Source organism: Trichechus manatus, unplaced genomic scaffold (genome assembly GCF_000243295.1).
Source record: "Trichechus manatus latirostris isolate Lorelei unplaced genomic scaffold, TriManLat1.0 scaffold00058, whole genome shotgun sequence".
In the NCBI taxonomy this organism is placed as follows: Eukaryota; Metazoa; Chordata; class Mammalia; order Sirenia; family Trichechidae; genus Trichechus; species Trichechus manatus.
This window is the reverse complement of record NW_004443994.1, coordinates 9,264,057-9,282,725: the sequence shown is the minus strand read 5'-3', so window position 1 is coordinate 9,282,725 and position 18,669 is coordinate 9,264,057. Positions and strand designations below refer to the sequence as shown.

The following is an 18,669-nucleotide window of genomic DNA, read 5'->3' as shown; positions in this document are numbered from 1 at the left end:
TTGTACAGGTTGTGCTAGTTTCCCCTGTGTTTTTTTTTTTTTCTTTTTTAATTTTATTATGTAAAATATATAACAAAACATTTGCCATTTCAACCATTTTTACATGTACAATTCAGTGACATGAATTACGTGTATCAGGTTGTACAGCCATTACCACTCTCCTAAACCTGTTTTTTTAACAAATATATATATATAGACAAAAGAGCCTCGCATGCCCCTTGGAGACATTAATTCCTAGTTGAAATTCAGCCTTGGAGCCAATGCTTTCAAACCCAAATGAATGAACCTGTTTGTTGCCATGAGTTGGAATTGATCTGATGGCAACTAACAATCAACAACAATAACAACCAAAGCTACTGGGAATGTTTTCAGAAATCCTACCCCTTAATTGGAATGAAAATAGGATGCAGGCTCCACTAAAATAACTTCAAATATAAGTCGTAATCTAATCAAGAGAGATTACTGCTAAGTAATCCGACACGCCAGCAGTTGTTTACAAAAAAAAAAAAAAAAACCCCTTGCCATTGAGTCTGACTCATAGCAACCCTATAGGACAGAGGAGAACTGTCCCATAGGGTTTCCAAGGAGCAGGTGGTGGATTTGAGCTGCCGACCTTTTGGTTAGTAACCATAGCTCTTAACCACTGCACCACAGGGTGGTTCTTTATAGTGGTAAGTAAACACATTAAAAAGTAGGTAAACACGTTACCTCAATTAAAATTTAAAAAAGGCTCAATTAAAATGGTGGTTAAGGCAATGAAGTCTTTGTGGGAGGAGAGGAAGAGAGAAAACAAGTGTGAAAGGTTTCCAAACACTTGAGTACGTCTGGGATTTCCCTGCTTTGAGCAGAGAAGTACCTGAGGTTAGTGCTTCTCCCTTTTTCTGTCTGCCCTCAACCTTTCTAATCTTTTTTCTCTTCTCTCCCTTCCTCTCCATTTTTTCTTTCCCTTGCCTTTTCTCAGGCGTCTGAGTGAAGTCTTGGACCCAAAGCCCATCAAGTCTGTTGTTTGCCCTTTGAAAGAGGCCCCCTAGTTCAAAGGTCCTATCTTCGAGAGTCAAACGGCATACCATTTTAAAAACCAACCCACCTTTTCCTCCCTTTGGCTGCTTCCAGTGGTAATTAAAGTCCATTGTGATAATTTCTGAAACCGGGAGGAAATAGGAAATTAGTACTCCTGGAACTGAACTGGAATCCAGACAAGCTGCCAATATGTGGATGAGTCACCCAAAGGCCTGGGAGCAGCTATTTGCCATCTATCAGCACAGAACGAGGTTAGAGTGGAAATCAGCAAAAAACAAATGACTCAGTTTTCCTTTTTAGAAAATTCTCAGTTCCAGCTGCCTGCTTGCCCTGTTTAAATAAAAGGGATAAAACCATGACTGGCCAATGACATTCTAGGATGGAGAGTTAATAACTGCTTCCTGGACTTGTGTCAATTGAAAACGAGGTTCTTCCACACTCATTGATGCTTTGGGTAACTTTTTGCAGAAGCTTATGAACTTATGTACCAGGAAGGGGAGAAATAAGTCAAAGGAAGTTTCAACCATGTATTTCCTGCTTTGTCAGAGGCTCGTGTGGTGGGAAAGAATGAGAAGGCCCGTGTTTCCTTCCCAACTTTTCTATGTACACACTATGTGGCCTTGGCAGGTCATCTAACCTTTTTGAGAGTGTTTCCTTATCTGTGAAAAGAGAATAATACCTGCATCACAGGGCACTTGTGAAGGACAGGTGAGTTAGTGTCCAGGAGTTAATGTATATTTTTAAGCTCTATCTAATAAAAATGTGAAGTATCTTTGCTGCTGTGAAGGGATGGCAATGGTTACTGGGTCACAAAAACGAGGCAAGAGAGAGAAGAAGAGTGCACTTGTCTTGGATTAAGACGGAAAAGAGTAAACGTATGAGTGGATACACCTAGCGGACAACAACAACAATGACAACAAACCAAACCAGTTGTCACTGAGTCAATTCTGACTCATGGCGACCCTGTGTGTTTCGGAACTGTCCTCCATAGGGTTTTCAACGGCTGTAATCTTTCAGAAATAGATCGCCAGGTTTTTCTTCTCAGTCACTTCTGGGTGGATTTGAGCCACCAATCTTTCAGTTAGTAGCTGGACACTTAACTGTTTGCTCCACCCAGGGACTGTTTATATACCTATTACCACAGGTATATTTTTATGTGTATGAAGATGGGCCTCCATTTAAAAAGCTCAACCGTGTCATCACTGATTTCAAGACATTAAGCAGCAAATGCAACATAAAAAGGCATTTCTTATCAGAGTAGTAATAGTTATCATTCAACACTCCCTTTAGACTGAGCACAGTGATAAACTTTTCATATCATTTCCTTTACTTACAACCCTGTGATGCAGGAGTTCTCAACAGCACTATCAACAACAACCCTATGTGACAAGTATTATTAATTCCACTTGACAAATGATGAAACTGACCAAAATAAAAAGTTTTTAAAACTTTCCAAGATTAATACTCCTAGTAAGCAGTAGAACAGTGTTTCAAACCCAGGTGTATCTAACTCTAAAATATATGTTCTTAACCATCAAAATCTTGAAGAGAATGGAAGCCACACCATAACTGAATTGGAACGGATGTCTTGACTCTAAGTTGACCTTGACCAAGTTTCTGTCTCTGAAATTGGCACTTGATGGTGAGAGTAGCTCAAACACACACACACAGATACACACACACAGCTCACACTTGGTCCCTGTTGAATACATGTATGGTGACAAAGAAGTGCGATGTAATTGACTGCTGAAGCATCAGAAAGCTTTTTTGATGTGTCTTTGAGTAAGTAATTTAAACTCTGAGCCTTAATTTCCTCTATAAGTGGAGATCGTGATGTCCACCCAGCCCACCTCACAGGCTAGCTGTGAGGATCAAGTGAGGTGGTGGATATGAAAGGAAAGCTTTTTTAAATACTAAAGAAAGTGAAGACGCTCTTAAGATTTTCTCAAACCAGAGGGAGTTGGAAGAAGTTTTGGTAAGTAGTATTGAAAAAGAAAAGATAAGACCATTAACCCCCTGACTGTAACAATTACTCCTTTCATAATATACTTGATCATCTAAAGAAGTGTTTTCTAAAGTATGGTGTGCCTTCTGGCGAGACACGAGATGATGTTTAGAGGTACCTCTCCCCCAAAAACCCACTGCCATTGAGTTGATTCTGACTCAAGTAGAACTGTCCCATAGGGTTTCCAAGGAGCAGCTGGTGGATTGGAACTGCCGACATTTTGGTTAGCAGCCAAGCTCTTAACCACTGTGCCACCAGGGCTCCTTAAGAGGTACATGGAAAATGTATTTTAATAGTTCTGTGATCTAATGTACTTTATAATATAACAAACCTGTGATTTCCCAGATTGTTTAGGATTCAACTAAATATAAAAAGTGAGTCAATTCAAAATCAATTAAATATAATAAAGTACAGGTGTTGTATGGATATGGCAAATACAGTCAAAGTACAATGCAAACAGCTGATTTTAGGACGCACTGACAAGAGCTTGCTCTGTTTGAAAACAAAGATTTATTCCAGAGGAATTTCCCAAGGCTATCTCTGATTGATCTCTATTGAGCTCTTCATGTCCTCAATGACAGCAATAATGTTCAAGAGATCTGTTGACATTCTCCCCAAAGCTGACCCTGTGCCTCCGTCCCCTACACTGATTGAAATCTCTCACCCTATAAGGAAGGCTATTTGAGCCAAAGGGTTGGTTTTTTCCTTCTCCAAGAAATATGCTTTTACTCTGCATTACATAGAGAATCCAAACCATGGATGCACCTTCTACGTAGGGCTTGAGTCTCTACTTTCCAAAGTGAGAATTTACTGTTGGTACTTTAACATCCTGATCTAACATTTTTCCCAGAGAAAGCATTAAGTGCTCTGGAAAAGGTTCGTAGCAGCCGTGCTGGGATTAATTCCTTACTTTAGGCCCCAAGAGTTTGCCATTCCCTAGCTGAAATTTAGATGCTAAAAGTTGAATGCCTACTATGAATGAATAACTACTTTACAGCAAGGTTTTATCTTTGACAACAGGGCTTTCATTGAAGATGGGTTTCTCCAGGCACTGTTGAGAAACCTGTGTTGACCTGATGTGATTGCTAAAAAAAATATATATAACCTTCTATATTAAAAGGTTATAAAAAAAGTTAAGCGCTCGGCTACTAACAAAAAGGTTGGCGGTTCAAGTCCACCCAGAGGTGCCTTGAAAGAAAGGCCTAGTGATCTACTTCCCATAGGACACAGCCATTGAAAACTCTATGGAGCACAGTTCTACTGATATACATGGGGTCTCCATGAGTTGGAATTGACCCGACAGCAACTGGTTTGGTTTGGTTTATGGACCATGTTCAACCTTTCTTCAAACATAATCTAGGAACTTAAACAAGAGTTGATTAAAAAAAATAAAGAAGCATCACTCACTACAAAGGAATCCCTTCATGTATTTTCTTTGAGAAGAATGTAATATGGACATTTTCTCTCATCATTTTAATAGCAACATCCTGACTTTAAAGACTTAGAGAGGTTTAGACATTCGCCTAGCAGTCACACAGTTAAGCGGCAGATCTGAGATCTGAACCTAGTTCCGGCTGGTACCAAAGACTATGATCTTGCCACCATACCACAGCACCCACACTCAAATCTTTATCAAAGAAGTAATACTAGGGAGTATCATTTTAAAAGAAATTTAACTTCATAAAGGAATGAAGGGAATCAGCATTTGATTAACCCAATAGAATGGAAGTCTCTTGCACGCCATTCAAGGGGGCATCTGGGATGACTGCTATGGGGCCTGCTTGGACTGATTGCTGCCACGGCTATTTGTGTTTGCCAAAATAGCTGTGCAAACATCCCCACTGGGGGTAGAGCCAGAAATGAGTGCATAGTAGAAACGAGAGCTGACACACAATTTGTAGATAAGCTTATGGACTCTTCCCCACCCTCCGCCCCCACACTCCCAAAAGTGTATAGAGTAAGAGAGGGGGACACAGCAGGCCAGAGAGGGTGTGAGTCATTGAGGAGGGAGATATGGAACTGTGTGTAGAAAGATATTTCTCTCACCCAGGAGAAGTTTTTTCTTCCTTTGACACATTTAGTTGAAGGAATCTGACAGCAAACCACAAGCTTTCCTTGTTAGGCTGAGGAGGCAAGAGCCGTTGGAAATATTTTCCCACGCCACTACCACCACCTCGCAAAATGCTGCTGAAGTATTTTCCATTTTCTTTCTGTTTTCCCCAGGCTCAAGGTCAAACAGTAACTAAAAAACTGATATCATTATTGGTCGTTTGGCTTTGCCATTTAGCTGGTCAGCTGGAAGTCAGTTCCTCCTGATCATGTGTTTGTGGTGGCAACAAGAGGTACGCTCTGTTCCTGCGGCTGAAAGTTACCCAGGTACAGGTGAGCCTGGGGTCTGCAGAGATTTCACTTTCCAACTTCCTGATTGCAAATTCTGAAGGTAGGGGGCTGGTTCTTCCTTAGCAGTGTAAGAAAGCACTCAAATTATTACGATTAATCTTATTGAATAAATTACCACAAAGAACTTGTTCTGAATTAGTCCAGGTCCTTAGATTCTCAAAAAAATATTTTTGGCACCAGAATGCTTCTTTGCCTCTGTTCTTTAATTTTGTCACTTGGTTGTGTTATTTGCCCTGGCTGGAGCCTTATGGAAGGTTGTGGCGCTCACGATGCCCTGAGATTGTGATGACAGGTCCGGCCCCGGGAAAGTACTAAGGTGTTATCAGACCCTGCACACAGCTGAAGCTCAAAACTCCCACTGAGGTTCATGTGATAATACCCCAGACTAATGGTCTGCTATGAAACACTCCTCAGCCTCCCTCTAAAACTCTGTTATCTGGCAAGTATTTTACACTAAGTACCCAGAAAATGTAAAATCTCTGGGCTCTTGTGGTTTTTCTGTCAAGTCAGCAAACCTCTGAACGGCTTTTGAAGTGAGTCTGTAAAATATGCTTGGAATTGCAACCGCCTTCTCACTTCTGATAAAAATGTGATTTCGCGTTATTCTGCTAGAGCAGAGCTCTTCATACTGGGGTATGTGGACTCCCGTCTGCACCTTGGAGTCTGGTACGATTTTCCAAAGTGCACCAGGCCAAGATTGTTTAAGTGACTACATTTCCAGATCCTTAATTTTCATGCTACAATTTCCCCCTATTGGTCTGTCTTGAGATGGGCGCCAGTAGAAGCCCCAAGGAGTCTCCAAAGCGGGGGCTGTAGAGTTAGAGGATAAGACCCAGAGACTAGCCGGTTGCCATCGAGTTGACTCCAACTCATGGCAACCCCATGTGTGTCAGAATAAAACTGTGCTCCATTTTCAGTGCCTGATTTGTTGGAAGTTGATCGCCAGGGCTTTCTTCCAAGGAGCCTCTGGGTGGACTTGTACCTCCAACCTTTTGGTTAGCAGTGCATTTACCATCTACATCACCCAGAGACTCCACCTAGAGACTAGGACTTTGCTTTCCCAGAGACCAGCAGAACTCTGAAAGGGCCCAGCTATCCTGAGGCAGAAGCAAATGAAAATTGGGAAGAGAATCTCGAGAAAACATTTTCGTTGACACTGATAATGGTGTTAAACTGTCAAGTTGAACTGAATAATAAAACTGTGTGTACCTGTAATTTGTCAACTAATTAGACGAATATAATAGTGAGGGTGAATAGTTTGGACCCCTAAAATCTCTACGCACTCTATATAAATTATTCTCCAACTATAGATGACTAAATGAGCATGTGAAGCCCTTGTGGTGCAGTGGTTAAAGCTCTCGGCTGCTAACCAGAAAGATTGTCAGTTCAAACCCACCACCTGTTCTGCAGGAGAAAGATGCGGCAGTCTGCTTCCGTAAAGATTTACAGCACTGGAAACTCTATGGGACAGTTCTACTCTGTCCAATAGGGTCGTTGTAAGCCTGAATCTATGCAACAGCAATGGGTTTGGTTTGGTTTTGAACTAAGCGTGTACTTTGCTTAAAAAGAGATAAAAGGAGGGCAAAAGAAGGATGAGACAATAAATATGCACATGGGTCTACCAAGTTGCAATTCACAAAGCATTTTCACATTATCTCACTGAATTCCCTTATTGACCTCCTACACCACATTTAAAATATTAGTCACCAGGATGCACTCCCTCCACGCCTGGCCTCCACTCTCTGGGGAACCTGTACCTGCCTGCACGCTCCTGGCCTCCTGCCCCAAAGTCTCTGAAGTCTTCCCGGAATGCAAGGGTGAAGTCTGCGCGGAATGCAAGGGTGCCCTCCTCCTGCCTGAGGCTAATTCCACCTCCTCCTCTTCCTTAGGGACCCCATCAATCATCCCCTTTAACTTTGGCATCTCTCTTTCAACTGGCTCTTTCCTATGTATTAATGTGGTGCAATCTCTCCTGTCTTAAGGAAAACGAAGACCTCCTTGACCCTATGTTCCCTGGAGCTACTGTCTCAATCACTCTCTTTTCCTTCACAGTCAAGCTACTTGAAACGGTAGCTGCACCCTCTGTGTCTCACTTAGTCTTCAACCCTCTGCTATCTAGTTTTGGCCTCTAACACTTCTGTCTCACAGGTCGGTAATCAAATCCAGTGGACGACTTCTAGTCTTTATCCTATTTGAACTTTCTTGAGTCATTTGAACCAATTCCTCCTGGAAACATCCTCTTTTCATGGCTTCCAGGGAACCCCTCTTTCCTGCCTTTTCCCCATCATCTCTAGCTCATCCTGCTCAGATTCCAATACTGGGTTCTCTTCCTTCACCTGCTTTTTATAACAATTATTATTATTAACCAACCCAACTGCTGTTGAGTTGACTCTGACTCATGGTGACCTTGTGGGTCAGAGCAGAACTGTGGGTTTTCATTGGCTGATTTTTTCACAAGGAGATCACCAGGCCTTTCTTCTGAGGTGCCTCTGGGTGGACTAGAAACTCCAATCTTTTAGTTAGCAACTGAGTGCTTAGCCATTTGCACCACTCAGGGACTATTATATATATATATATGTTTATATATATATATAAACACACACACACACACACATACATATATTTTATTGTGCTTTAGATGAAAGTTTACAGAGCAAATTAGTTTTTCATTAAACAGTTAATACACATATTGTTTTGTGACATTGGTTGGTTGCCAACCCCACAACACATCGACACTCTTCCTTCTCAACCTTGGGTTCCCCATTACCAGCTTTCCTATCCCCTCCTGCTTTCTCATTCTTGCTTTTGGGCTGGTGTGCCCATTTAGTCTTGTTTTGCTTTATTGCCCTGTGTAATCTTTGGCTAAAGGGTGAACCTCAGGAGTGACTTCAATACTGAGTTAAAAGAGTGTCTAGGGGGTCATACTCTAGAGGTTTCTCCATTCTCTGTCAGACCAGTAAGTTTGGTCTTTTTTTGTGAGTTAGAATTTTGTTCTACATTTTTCTCCAGCTCTGTCTGGGACCCTCTGTTGTGACCCCGGTCAGAGCAGTCAGTGGTGGTAACCAGGCACCATCTAGTTGTGCTGGACTCAGTCTGCTGCAGGCTGTGGTAGTTGTGATCCCTTAGTCCTTTGGACTATTCTTTCCGTTGTGTCTTTGTTTTCTTCATTCTCCCTTGCTGTAGACAGGGTAGGATCAGTGAGTATCTTAGATGGCTGCTCACAAGCTTTTAAGACCCCAGATGCTACTCACCAAAGTAGGATGTAGAACATTTTCTTTATAAACTATGTCATGCCAATTAAGCTAGATGTCTCTGACACCATGTTCCCCAGCCCATAGTCCAGTAATTTGGTTTCAGGGACTATTATTATTGAAGCCTTATATATATATATATATATCTCCAGAAAACCGCACAAATTATAAGCCCATAGGTCGATAATTTTAGCAAACTGAACATATGCATGTAACCACCACTCAGATCAAGAAACAGAATGTTTCCAGCTCCCCCCAAAACACCTCTCATGCTCCCTTCTAGTCACAACACACCACAAGGGTTACCACCATCCTGACTTAGAACATCAGAAATTAGTTCTGCCTGTGCTTGGACTTCATGTACATGAGGGCTATGATGCTTTTGTGCCTGGCTTCTTTGGCTCAGCCTTGCGTTTGTGAGAATGCTTCATATTGTAGGCATAGTTTGTTCACGCTCATTGCTATATAACGTGTCACTGAAAGAATATTCCACGATTCCTTTCTCCATTTTTTTGTGACGGTCATTTGATGAGTTTCCAGGTTTCGCTATTAGAGGGGGTGCTGCGAGTTCCCTAGACTTCCAACCTAGACTTCCCCCTCTACCTCCTCCCACAGAGCCAAGGCTCAGCAGCTCTGAAATACTTGGAGGATGGGTGGGCAAAGGCTGCTTAGACATGAAAGCAGTAGGTGTCTCCTCTAGGCAAGAAAGTAGCTCATGGAAATGTTTGGGTAAATATTTTGTTTAAATAGCAGCATTTTCATAAGCTAAAATTTAATATGTGCATGTTAACCCAACAATAATAGCAAATTAAAGTCCAGAATTCTTACACATAAGATTCAATTCCTGTCTATAAGGTGGTGTGCAAGTTCTTACTAGACAGATTAAATTAGTAAAATAGCATTTATTTCTCAGCTGATGGGGCCAGTGATTCCATAATACCACTGAATCCTTAAGTTCTATCAGTTTGGTCATTCAGTTTTGCTCCAGAACAATTAGTAAAGTGGCCTGGGCCTTGATGTTGTGTAAATATGTTTGTAACAAGGCAAAGTAGAAACGAGGCATTGCTTGTTTTAATGACTAGCCGAGTCAAAGCAATATGCAGTAGCTCCAAGACGCAAGGCTCAACGACAAGCCAATGTCAAGGAAGACAGCAGTTAAGATTGATTAGTAGATGAAATTGAGCTATAGGTATTTTGCGTAAAGGTAAAGTTCTGGAATCACATTTACATCCAGTCTGTAGAAAAAAAACCAACTTTATGTGTTTTGCTATTGCTTTATTTAATTACTAGTTCAGAAATTATTTTTAATTTGGTATAATTGTCCTCAGGAAAAAAAGTTAAATTTAAATCTAGTAGTATAGTTGGTAATCTGTAGTAATAGATGCTAACTTCATACTGTTCTGAAGAGGTAAGAAAAATGCACTACTCAAATTCTCATAATTTTTAAATTTTTTTCTCTTCCAAAGATAGTTATTTTTTAAATTATGTGATTTTTAGAGATTATTTTTCTGGAGAAATTCCTCTAGTCTGTGCCAAATGGTTTTGAAATATTCATCATTTCTCTCTGATGGTAATTATGTGGAAATAAAGGAAAAAAATGTCTACAGTTTCACTTTGAGGTTGTTTAGAAAGATTTCTTGTAACAGTTAGTGAATGATAGATTTAAAACAAAGGTCAGTTCAATACTGGAGACAAATATGAATATCCCATTGGATTCACTGGTCACTAAGGTATTTGAAGAAGCAGTTGATGTAATTCTCAATAAACTGTCACAGTTTTGATAAACTCTGAAAGTGCCTTGATTCCAGCTAATAACGCACAATGGCTGATGTGCTTTGAACCTACCACACGTCTTCTGACTTGTTATGCCTGCACTCTGCTTAGCATGCTTTGAAAATTTGCCAACCTTTCCTAAGAGATGCATCACATGTGAGTAGAAAACACTGACGATACTGAACATTTTGGAGTTTTTTTTTCTTTCTTTCTTAAAAGATACTCCCAGCAGTGTAGCTCTTCTTTAAAGTTTCTGCAACCCTCTTATTTTCTACTTATATTAGTATTACAATAATGAGCCTAGCCAGGAATTTTATTCAAATACATTCCAAAACCAAACCCATTGTCTTCAAGTCAATTGACTCATAGTGACCCTATAGAACAGAGTAGAACTACCCCATAGGGTTTCCAAGGAGCAGCTGGTGGATTTGAACTGCCGATCTTTTGGTTAGCAGCTGAACGCTTAACCACTGTGCCACCAGGGCTCCCAATACATTCCAGTAGGCTGCAAATAATTTGTTTTACCCTATGTGAATTGGTCCAGGTTATCTCCCTGACAAAGACAACCCACATTCGTCAGGAATTTTTTGGTTGCTAGTGACAGAAGCCAAACTTGAACTGATTATTTTAGGATATTATTGGAAGGGTGGGTGTCTTAACGCTAACTTGCACATGAAGCAGGGGAGCAGCTGTGTGCAAGGACAGCTGGAACCAGGAACTCAGCTGAAGCTGAGACTCATACTCTCTACCTCGGCCTCTCTCTCTGCATTCCCATCATTCCCTTTTCTGCAGCCTCAGGGCCTCTACCGTCTTCCATGGCACTTCTGTGCAAATGAAAAAAATGATCCTCTAGATGATGCAGTCTCACAGGTGCGTAGTTTGGAGAGCAAAAGGTACCTTTGTGAAAAGGAAAAACCAGTACCAGTTGCCAAAGGCATCCCTTTTTGGTGAGCAGAAAGCAAACGAGATTTCAGCCCACACTCAGGTCATCACCTGGGCATCTTTGCACAGTGCACAGGCTACACAACTGAACCTAGCGGCCAGCATGGCCCCTAATTTCTTGTAACTTCTGTAATGGATTAAATCATGCTTTCTCTAGGCCTAAGGTCAGGTGACCACGTTCAAACATTCTGTGAATAGACTCTAACTGACCCAGCTAAGATCAGGTGACCACACATGAACCAATAAAATCTTTTTATTATACCTATACCTTATTTCTCTCCACTACTGAATTTTTGTTAGCAAAATAACTGGTATAAATATCAGATTGCTTCTTCATTTGTAACACGTTTCAACTCTCAGAAATAGGAAAGACAAGATCTTTAAAACTCTGTTAGCCTTGACTTTTTTGTACTTCTGATAAGATCCTTCACTTAGCTTCACAACTCTCAATCCAGTTACAGAGTCGTAGCTTGAAATAAGGAGACCTGATGGCACAGTGGTTAAGCGCTCAGCTGTTAACCTAAAGATAGGCAGCTCAAACCCACCAGCTGCTCCGCAGGAGAAAGATATGGCAGTCTGCTTCTGTAAAGATTTACAGCCTTGGAAACCCTATGGGGCAGCTCTACTCTGTCCTGTAGGGTTGCTGTGAGTCAGAATCGACTCAATGGCAACAGGTTTAGCTTGAAACAACTGCTTTCTCTACATTTTACATCAATTCCAGATTTTATTATTGTTGTTCTTATTCTCCGCTTTCAGCAAAGATCCATCTGACATCAGCAACGATATCCGTCTTCTGAATCTGGCTTGAATTTCTAGCAGTTCCCTGTCGATGTACCACTACAACCACTTTTGAATGATCTTCAGCTAAATTTTACTTGCATGTAATATTAATGATATTGTTTGATAATTTCCACATTCTGTTGGATTTCCTTTCTTTGGAATGGGCACAAATATGGATCTCTTCCATTGTTTGGCCAGGTAGCTCTTTTCCAAATTTCTTGGCATAGACAAGTGAGCAGCTCCAGCGCTGCATCTGTTTGATGAAACATCTCAACTGGTACCCCATCAATTCTGAAGCCTTGTTTTTCACCAATGCCTTCAGTGCAGCTTGGACTCCTTCCTTCGATATCATTGGTTGTTGATCATATGTTACCTTCTGAAATGGTTGGATGTCGACCAATTTTTTTTGGTACAGTGAGTGTGTATTCCTTCCATCTGCTTTTGATGCTTCCTGTGGCATTCAATATTTTGCCGACAGAATCCTTCAATATTGCAACTTGAAGCTTGAATTTTTTCTTCGGTACTTTCAGATTTACCTTGATTAATTACTGTTGACTGTGATAATGATGAAGATGAAATATGCAGTTTTCGTCAGTATCATTCTTGGCTAACTAAACATATGCTCAGAAATATTTGAGAAAACTGAGAACACGGGTTTCTATTTTGACATAATTTTCAAACAACTGTAGTTACCTAGGGGGAGTGGGGAGGAAGAGCCCACCTGACTACAGCTGTAACAGTGGAAGAGTATAAAAGAATAAGTGTCAACATGAACAAACAGATTTATTCAGGCAAGAAGACCACCAGTCAGATAGGAATAATGCTATTCCAGTGTCGTCAACTGAATTATAACGAAGTGCTCATAGTTTAACTTTGTCTTTTCTAACTCCTTGATAAATGTACCATTGTAAAACTATGACAGAATACAGTGTAGATAGCTGGTATCTGATTGTTACAACGTTCTTCTTTCCTCTGGGAATTTGGAAGGAGGCACATTCCTTGACCACCCTACACACTCTCTAGCTTTATCTTCCCTGGGTGATCTGTTTAACTGCTCCAAGGGTTTAATCCTCCACCTATATGCTGATGATCCCCAAATCTCTCTCTGCATCCCAGAGCCTCATTCTTTAGCTCCAGACCCATGTAACCAATGCCTGATGAATCTCTCCGCTCACATGTCATCTTAAAAAAAAAAAAACAAAAAAAACCCATTGCAGTCAAGTTGATTGCTACTCATAGTGACTTTATGAGACAGAGTAGAACTGCCCCATAGGGTTTCCAAGGCTATATATAATCTTTAAAGAAGCTGACTGCCACATCTTCCTCCCATGGAAAGGCTGGTGGGTTTAAACCACTAACCTTTTGGTTAGCAGGAGAGCAGTTAATCACTGCACCTCCAGGTTCCCAGGTGTCATCGTAGGACTTCAAACTCAGTATATCTAAATGCAAACCCCTTCCCTCCCCGCTGACCTGCACTCCCTCCTACTCCCCTGTTAACTACCCTCTGGCATTTCCATCTCAATTGTTAGCACGGCCATCTTGCTAACCAGCCACCCAGGCCACAAACCCTTGTAGCTGCCTTCTCCGTCTTCTTCACCACTCACTTTCCAGTAAGTCAGCCAGCACTGCTGCATCTCCTTCCTTCCTTTCATTCAAATAATCCCTCTCATTCCCTCTATGCAGCTGTCTCTGTCATTGCTCAGGCCCTCTGCTTCCTCCTAGCCCACCCCACGCTGCTGCCAGTGGACTTACTAATCACTGTAGCCATTGCACTAACCCATTCATAGCCTCCTGCATGATAAAACCCATACTCTTTAGCTTGCCAACAAGGACTTAATGATCACACACAGAGCTTGCTTCTGTTTGGGGTGCCCTGCACCTGTGAGTCACTCAGAGATCACTTCACAGGTGTTCAGTAAATCCCAGTTGAATCAATAATCACCATCAAGTTTTCAGTATGGTGCTGTTTCCCGTTCTAACCCCCTCTCCCAGCATTCGTCCATCCATATCCTTCACTCCAGCCGTGGGTCACTTCTTGTGGCTTCCGCTAGTTATGAACTATCCTTGCCTCCCTGTCTTTGCAGAGAGTTGAAATGACTTGTTCAAGAACCCAGCTTTATCATGTGTGACCCTGAGCCAAGTACTTAATCCCACTTGGCTCAGTTTCCTTATCTATAAAATAGAGCAAATACCTACCTCAAAAACTGTAATAAGAATAAAATGAGATAATATGCGGGAAAAAAAGTGTGTACACTGTAAAAGCACTATAAAATACTGTTTTGTGACTCATCAAAGTCTGTCTTGAATGCTACCACCTCCAAGCAGCCTCTTCTTTCTGACTCCCTAAGCAGAAACCATCCTTCTCTTCTCTTAGGTCCCACCATACACAGCCCATACCCTCCTTAAGTTATCTGAGTTCCTGTGTGAACTACAACTACACATGTGAAGTCATCATCCATTCCTATTTTATGGCTCTCGCTCAACACCTGCCTAGATCTCAGGGGTTTAGAATCTTATAAAGAGAAAGAACTTCTGAGATTTGAGGAGGTGGAGGCAAAAAGTTCCCAGTGGTGAAGTACCATGGAGGCTTCTGTTTGGGGGTGCCTTCAGGATCACAGATCAACCACCAGCTCATTTGTCCATCCAGTAACACGCACTGCTGAGCTGGAATGACAATAACTGGCCCTATGCTTCCACTCTTAATGCCCAGGCCAGTATCAGACATTGCTAATCAATCACAGACTCTGTCCCTTGAGCCTGGACAGTTTCAGTGTATTTTTCAGCACAGCTCCAGGCAGCCACAACTAGTTGATCAATTTTAGCACAATAGATAAAAATCACGTACCTAAATTGCTGGCCTGAAGTCATGCACAGTGAGATAAATGGCTACAACAGGAAGGCATCGTTCAGACCTAGCCAGTGAGTTAATTAAACTTGGAGGGGCAGGTGACCCTGGCTGCTGGCTGATGTCAGCCTGCTACTAAGGACAAATGTCCAGCCTACACTTATGCAAAGAGGTTTTGCCCCAAACGTAAAGGTCGGGGATTCCCAAAGCCACCGCTCCCAGGAGCCCCTTTTGATGGAGGAAGAATCTAAAGGGCCTAGTTTCCCATTAAATGCCCCCACCTCAATTCCCTTAGTGCCCAGCCACTTGTTTCACTGGGCTTCTGTTCTTTAAAAAAGAGCCAACACAGTGTCTGGCTTCTCTCTGACAAAGAGCTTACGTGTAATTAAAAAGGATTATACTTCGAAGGGGGAAAGTGGCCTTTAATCTCCAAGAGAAGGACTCAGCAGCCTGGGCTGGAGGTGCCCTGGGTGGCATTTATGTGCATTGCTGTCCCCGAGCCTCAGCCACAGACGACAGCTCTGGAGTGACCTCCTGGTCTTCCGTTGGTGGCCAGTATGGGCTTCACCAGACAGATACAGCTTCTGCTCTGGAAGAACTGGGCCCTGCGGAAAAGGCAAAAGGTAACAGGCACATATTTGCTGTCTCTGCTGCCCCGTGGTCTGAAAGTGAGGTGTGGTGCTAACAAATCGTGGGAGAGAGTGAGGTAGGGTGAGGAGTGGAGGGGGTGGGGCGGGAGGGTAAGGAGCCAGTGGGCTTGTTTACATTTAGGACTGAAGTGGCGTTTAACTGTCTGACTGTGGTTCCCTGAGCCTCTCTGACAAGTGCCCTTCACAAGCTGACAGGCTTCTCTGTCCTGAGATGAACACTTTCCACCCACAGTCCTGCATGTCCACATTACAGTCTTTCGACCACCCTGACTATGAACCCATTGTCTGCCTGTCTTAGTTATCTGAGATGTGTCCAATTTCAGAGATGTTAAAAAGTAAAAAAAGTGTGTGCAATGTAGAATCAATGAAATATGGAGTCACTGCGCCGGGAAGCTCTTCAAGGCCATTCTTGTTTTCTTTTGAGCCTCTTCTTCGGGTCTTAGGGTTCTTCCCACTGCACAGCATAGACACTCAAGAGTGCAGTGGATTGGATTGGCATAATACCACACGTGGGTGGCTGTAATGAACAGAAATGTATTTTCTCACAGTTTAGGAGGCCAGAAGTCTGAATTCAGGGCACTGGCTCTAGGGGAAGGCTTTCTCCCTCTCTCTGTCGACTCTGGGAGAAGGTCCTTCTGTCTTTTCAGCCTCTGTTCCTCAGTTCTTTCGGCGATCTTCACGTAGTGTGTATCTTCCCCATCTGTGCTTGCTTGCTTCTGTGCATAATTTGCTCTCTCATATCTCAAACGTGATTGATTTAAGAGACACCCTACACTGATATGGCCTCATTAACATAATAAAGAAACTGTATTCCCAAATGGGATTATATTCACAGCCATGTCGTTGTTGTGTGCCCTGAGTTGATTCCAACTGACAGCGCCCTATAAGGACAGAGTAGAATTGCCCCATAGGGTTTCCTAGGCTATAATCTTTATGGAAGCAGATCGCCAGGTCTTTTCTCCTGTGGAGCTGCTGGTGGGTTCAAACTGCTGACTTTTCAGTTAGCAGCCAAGTACTTAACCGTTGTGCCACCAGGGCTCCTTATCCACAGGTATAAGGATTAGTATTCCAATACATAGTCTGGGGGGCCACAATTCAATCCGTAACACCACCTGTTTCATTCCTCTGCTAATCCAATCCACTGTACTCTTGAGCGTCCATGCTGTGGAGTGGGAAGAACCCTAAGCCCTGAGGAAGAGGCTCAAAGGAAAACAGGAACGCCTCTGAAGAGCTTCCCAGCTCAGTGATACCATATTTCATTCAGTCTACGTTGCATATTCTTTTTTCACATTTTAACATCTCTGAAACTAGGGTGCATCTCACAACTGAGTCACAGTTTAACTGGACACATTTTTTTCTTAGTGGTACAGAAAATAACAGTGCATCTGATGATAGATAGCATCTTAGATTCAATGAGGTGCAATCCATCATCAACCATCACAGACATTTACTGAGCCCTTTCAATGAGCACGGAATCCTTGGGTGATGTAAAGTGTTAGTGTAGTTGGCTGTTAACTGGAAGGTTGGAGGTTCTAGTCCACCCGGAGGCACCTTGGAAGAAAGGCCTGGTGATCTACTTCCCAAAAATCTGCCACTGAATACCCTATGGAGCACAGTTCTACCCTGACACATATAGCGTCACCATGAGGCAGAATCAACTCGATGGCGACTGGTAAACTGGTGGTTCAATGAACAAGCAAGGGCCTGGACTGCACTTGGTAAGATTTGGAGCTGAAATTCAGACCTTTAAGGAGAGAGCTCTATGAGGCTGGTGCTGGGGTCTCTGAGCTCAGAGCAGAGGCCATAGACTGACTGGGAGGTTTGGAGTTGAGAGACAATAGCTTAATAATGAGCACAAAAACAGAGCAGCAAGGGACATAATCCAGCCACGCACATAAATGGTTCTTTGCATAGCATGTGGCTTGGAGAGGGCGTAGGGAGCTGGAAGGGGGAATCCAGGTGACAGCCCACTTGTCTGGGGGAAGTACCATTGTCCTCAGACTGCTGTCCTTTGTCAACACTGATGTGATTTTGAAACCAGCGTTCAAGGTATTTGTTGCCAAGTGCTAATAGTAATCAGAGACTCAAGTCCCCCTTTTTTTCCTGGTGCTTCCCTTCTAAAATGACAGTATTTACAAATTTTAAACAAGGCTTATTATTAAAGTCATTCATTCATTCGTTTCTTCAGTCACCAAATACTTATTAATCACCGGGCACTGTGCCAGGTGCTGGGTACACAATGGTAAATAAAACCATCAGTCCCTGCTCCCATAATGCTTACAGTCTACGAAATGCCAAGAAAAATCCAGGATGCAACTGCTTTCTCTCCCTTTCCTGTAAGAAATTAAGATTCTCAGTTTATTTTTCTCTCAATGTGCTCTTCGTGGCCCTCAAAACATATACCCAGGGACTGTAGCTGCCGGCCCCAGATGATTCTATTTCTGTTATAAACATGTTGCTGGTCTACAGAAAAACCTTGTCTTCAAAGATAGGGTTTGACTCAGGTGCCCTCACACCTTGACTTCCTTTCCCTGCCATTGTTGGGTGTTTCCTCTATTCAGGGTTTTTCTCTATCCTCTCCACACTTGCCCCGTTGTCCCTGTTGTAAAAAGAGGCTGGGAGACTTAGCTGAGCACATTGCAACCCCTCTGCAGTGAAATTGGGCTTTTTAGGCTGAGAACCTTGGCCAGGGGCATTTTACAGGGCTGACATTCATTTGATTCCATTCCCAGTACCCGGAAATTGAAATCTCTGTCTGCGTGCCTGCAGCCAACTTCCCTACTGCTACCACATTCTGGGAATTTCCAGGATGTCTGGGTAAGATGGAGGCAGCCTTACTGCCCCCAGCAGTTCTGTGAGGGGTCTGTGGCTTCTTGTGTATGCTGCTTCTGGTTCTTCGAGAAACTTCTACCCCTAGAAGGCGGTGACTCAAAGAAAAGTCAAAAGCACCCCGTCCATATTTCTAGAGTTTTGACTTTTCAAACTTCTATGTTTTTAGGTGTT

At 42.5% G+C, this 18,669-nt stretch overlaps 1 protein-coding gene across 1 annotated transcript in view; it reads left to right on the top strand.

Annotated features, from left to right (window-relative positions):
- The first annotated feature begins 15,573 nt into the window (after positions 1-15,573).
- Positions 15,574-18,669, top strand: part of ABCA4 (ATP binding cassette subfamily A member 4) — a 174,073-nt gene continuing 170,977 nt past the window's right edge. The window contains exons 1-2 of the mRNA XM_023733347.1: positions 15,574-15,639; positions 18,399-18,483. Of these exons, the coding sequence (XP_023589115.1) occupies positions 15,574-15,639; positions 18,399-18,483 (151 nt within the window). The remainder of the gene's footprint in view (positions 15,640-18,398; positions 18,484-18,669) is intronic.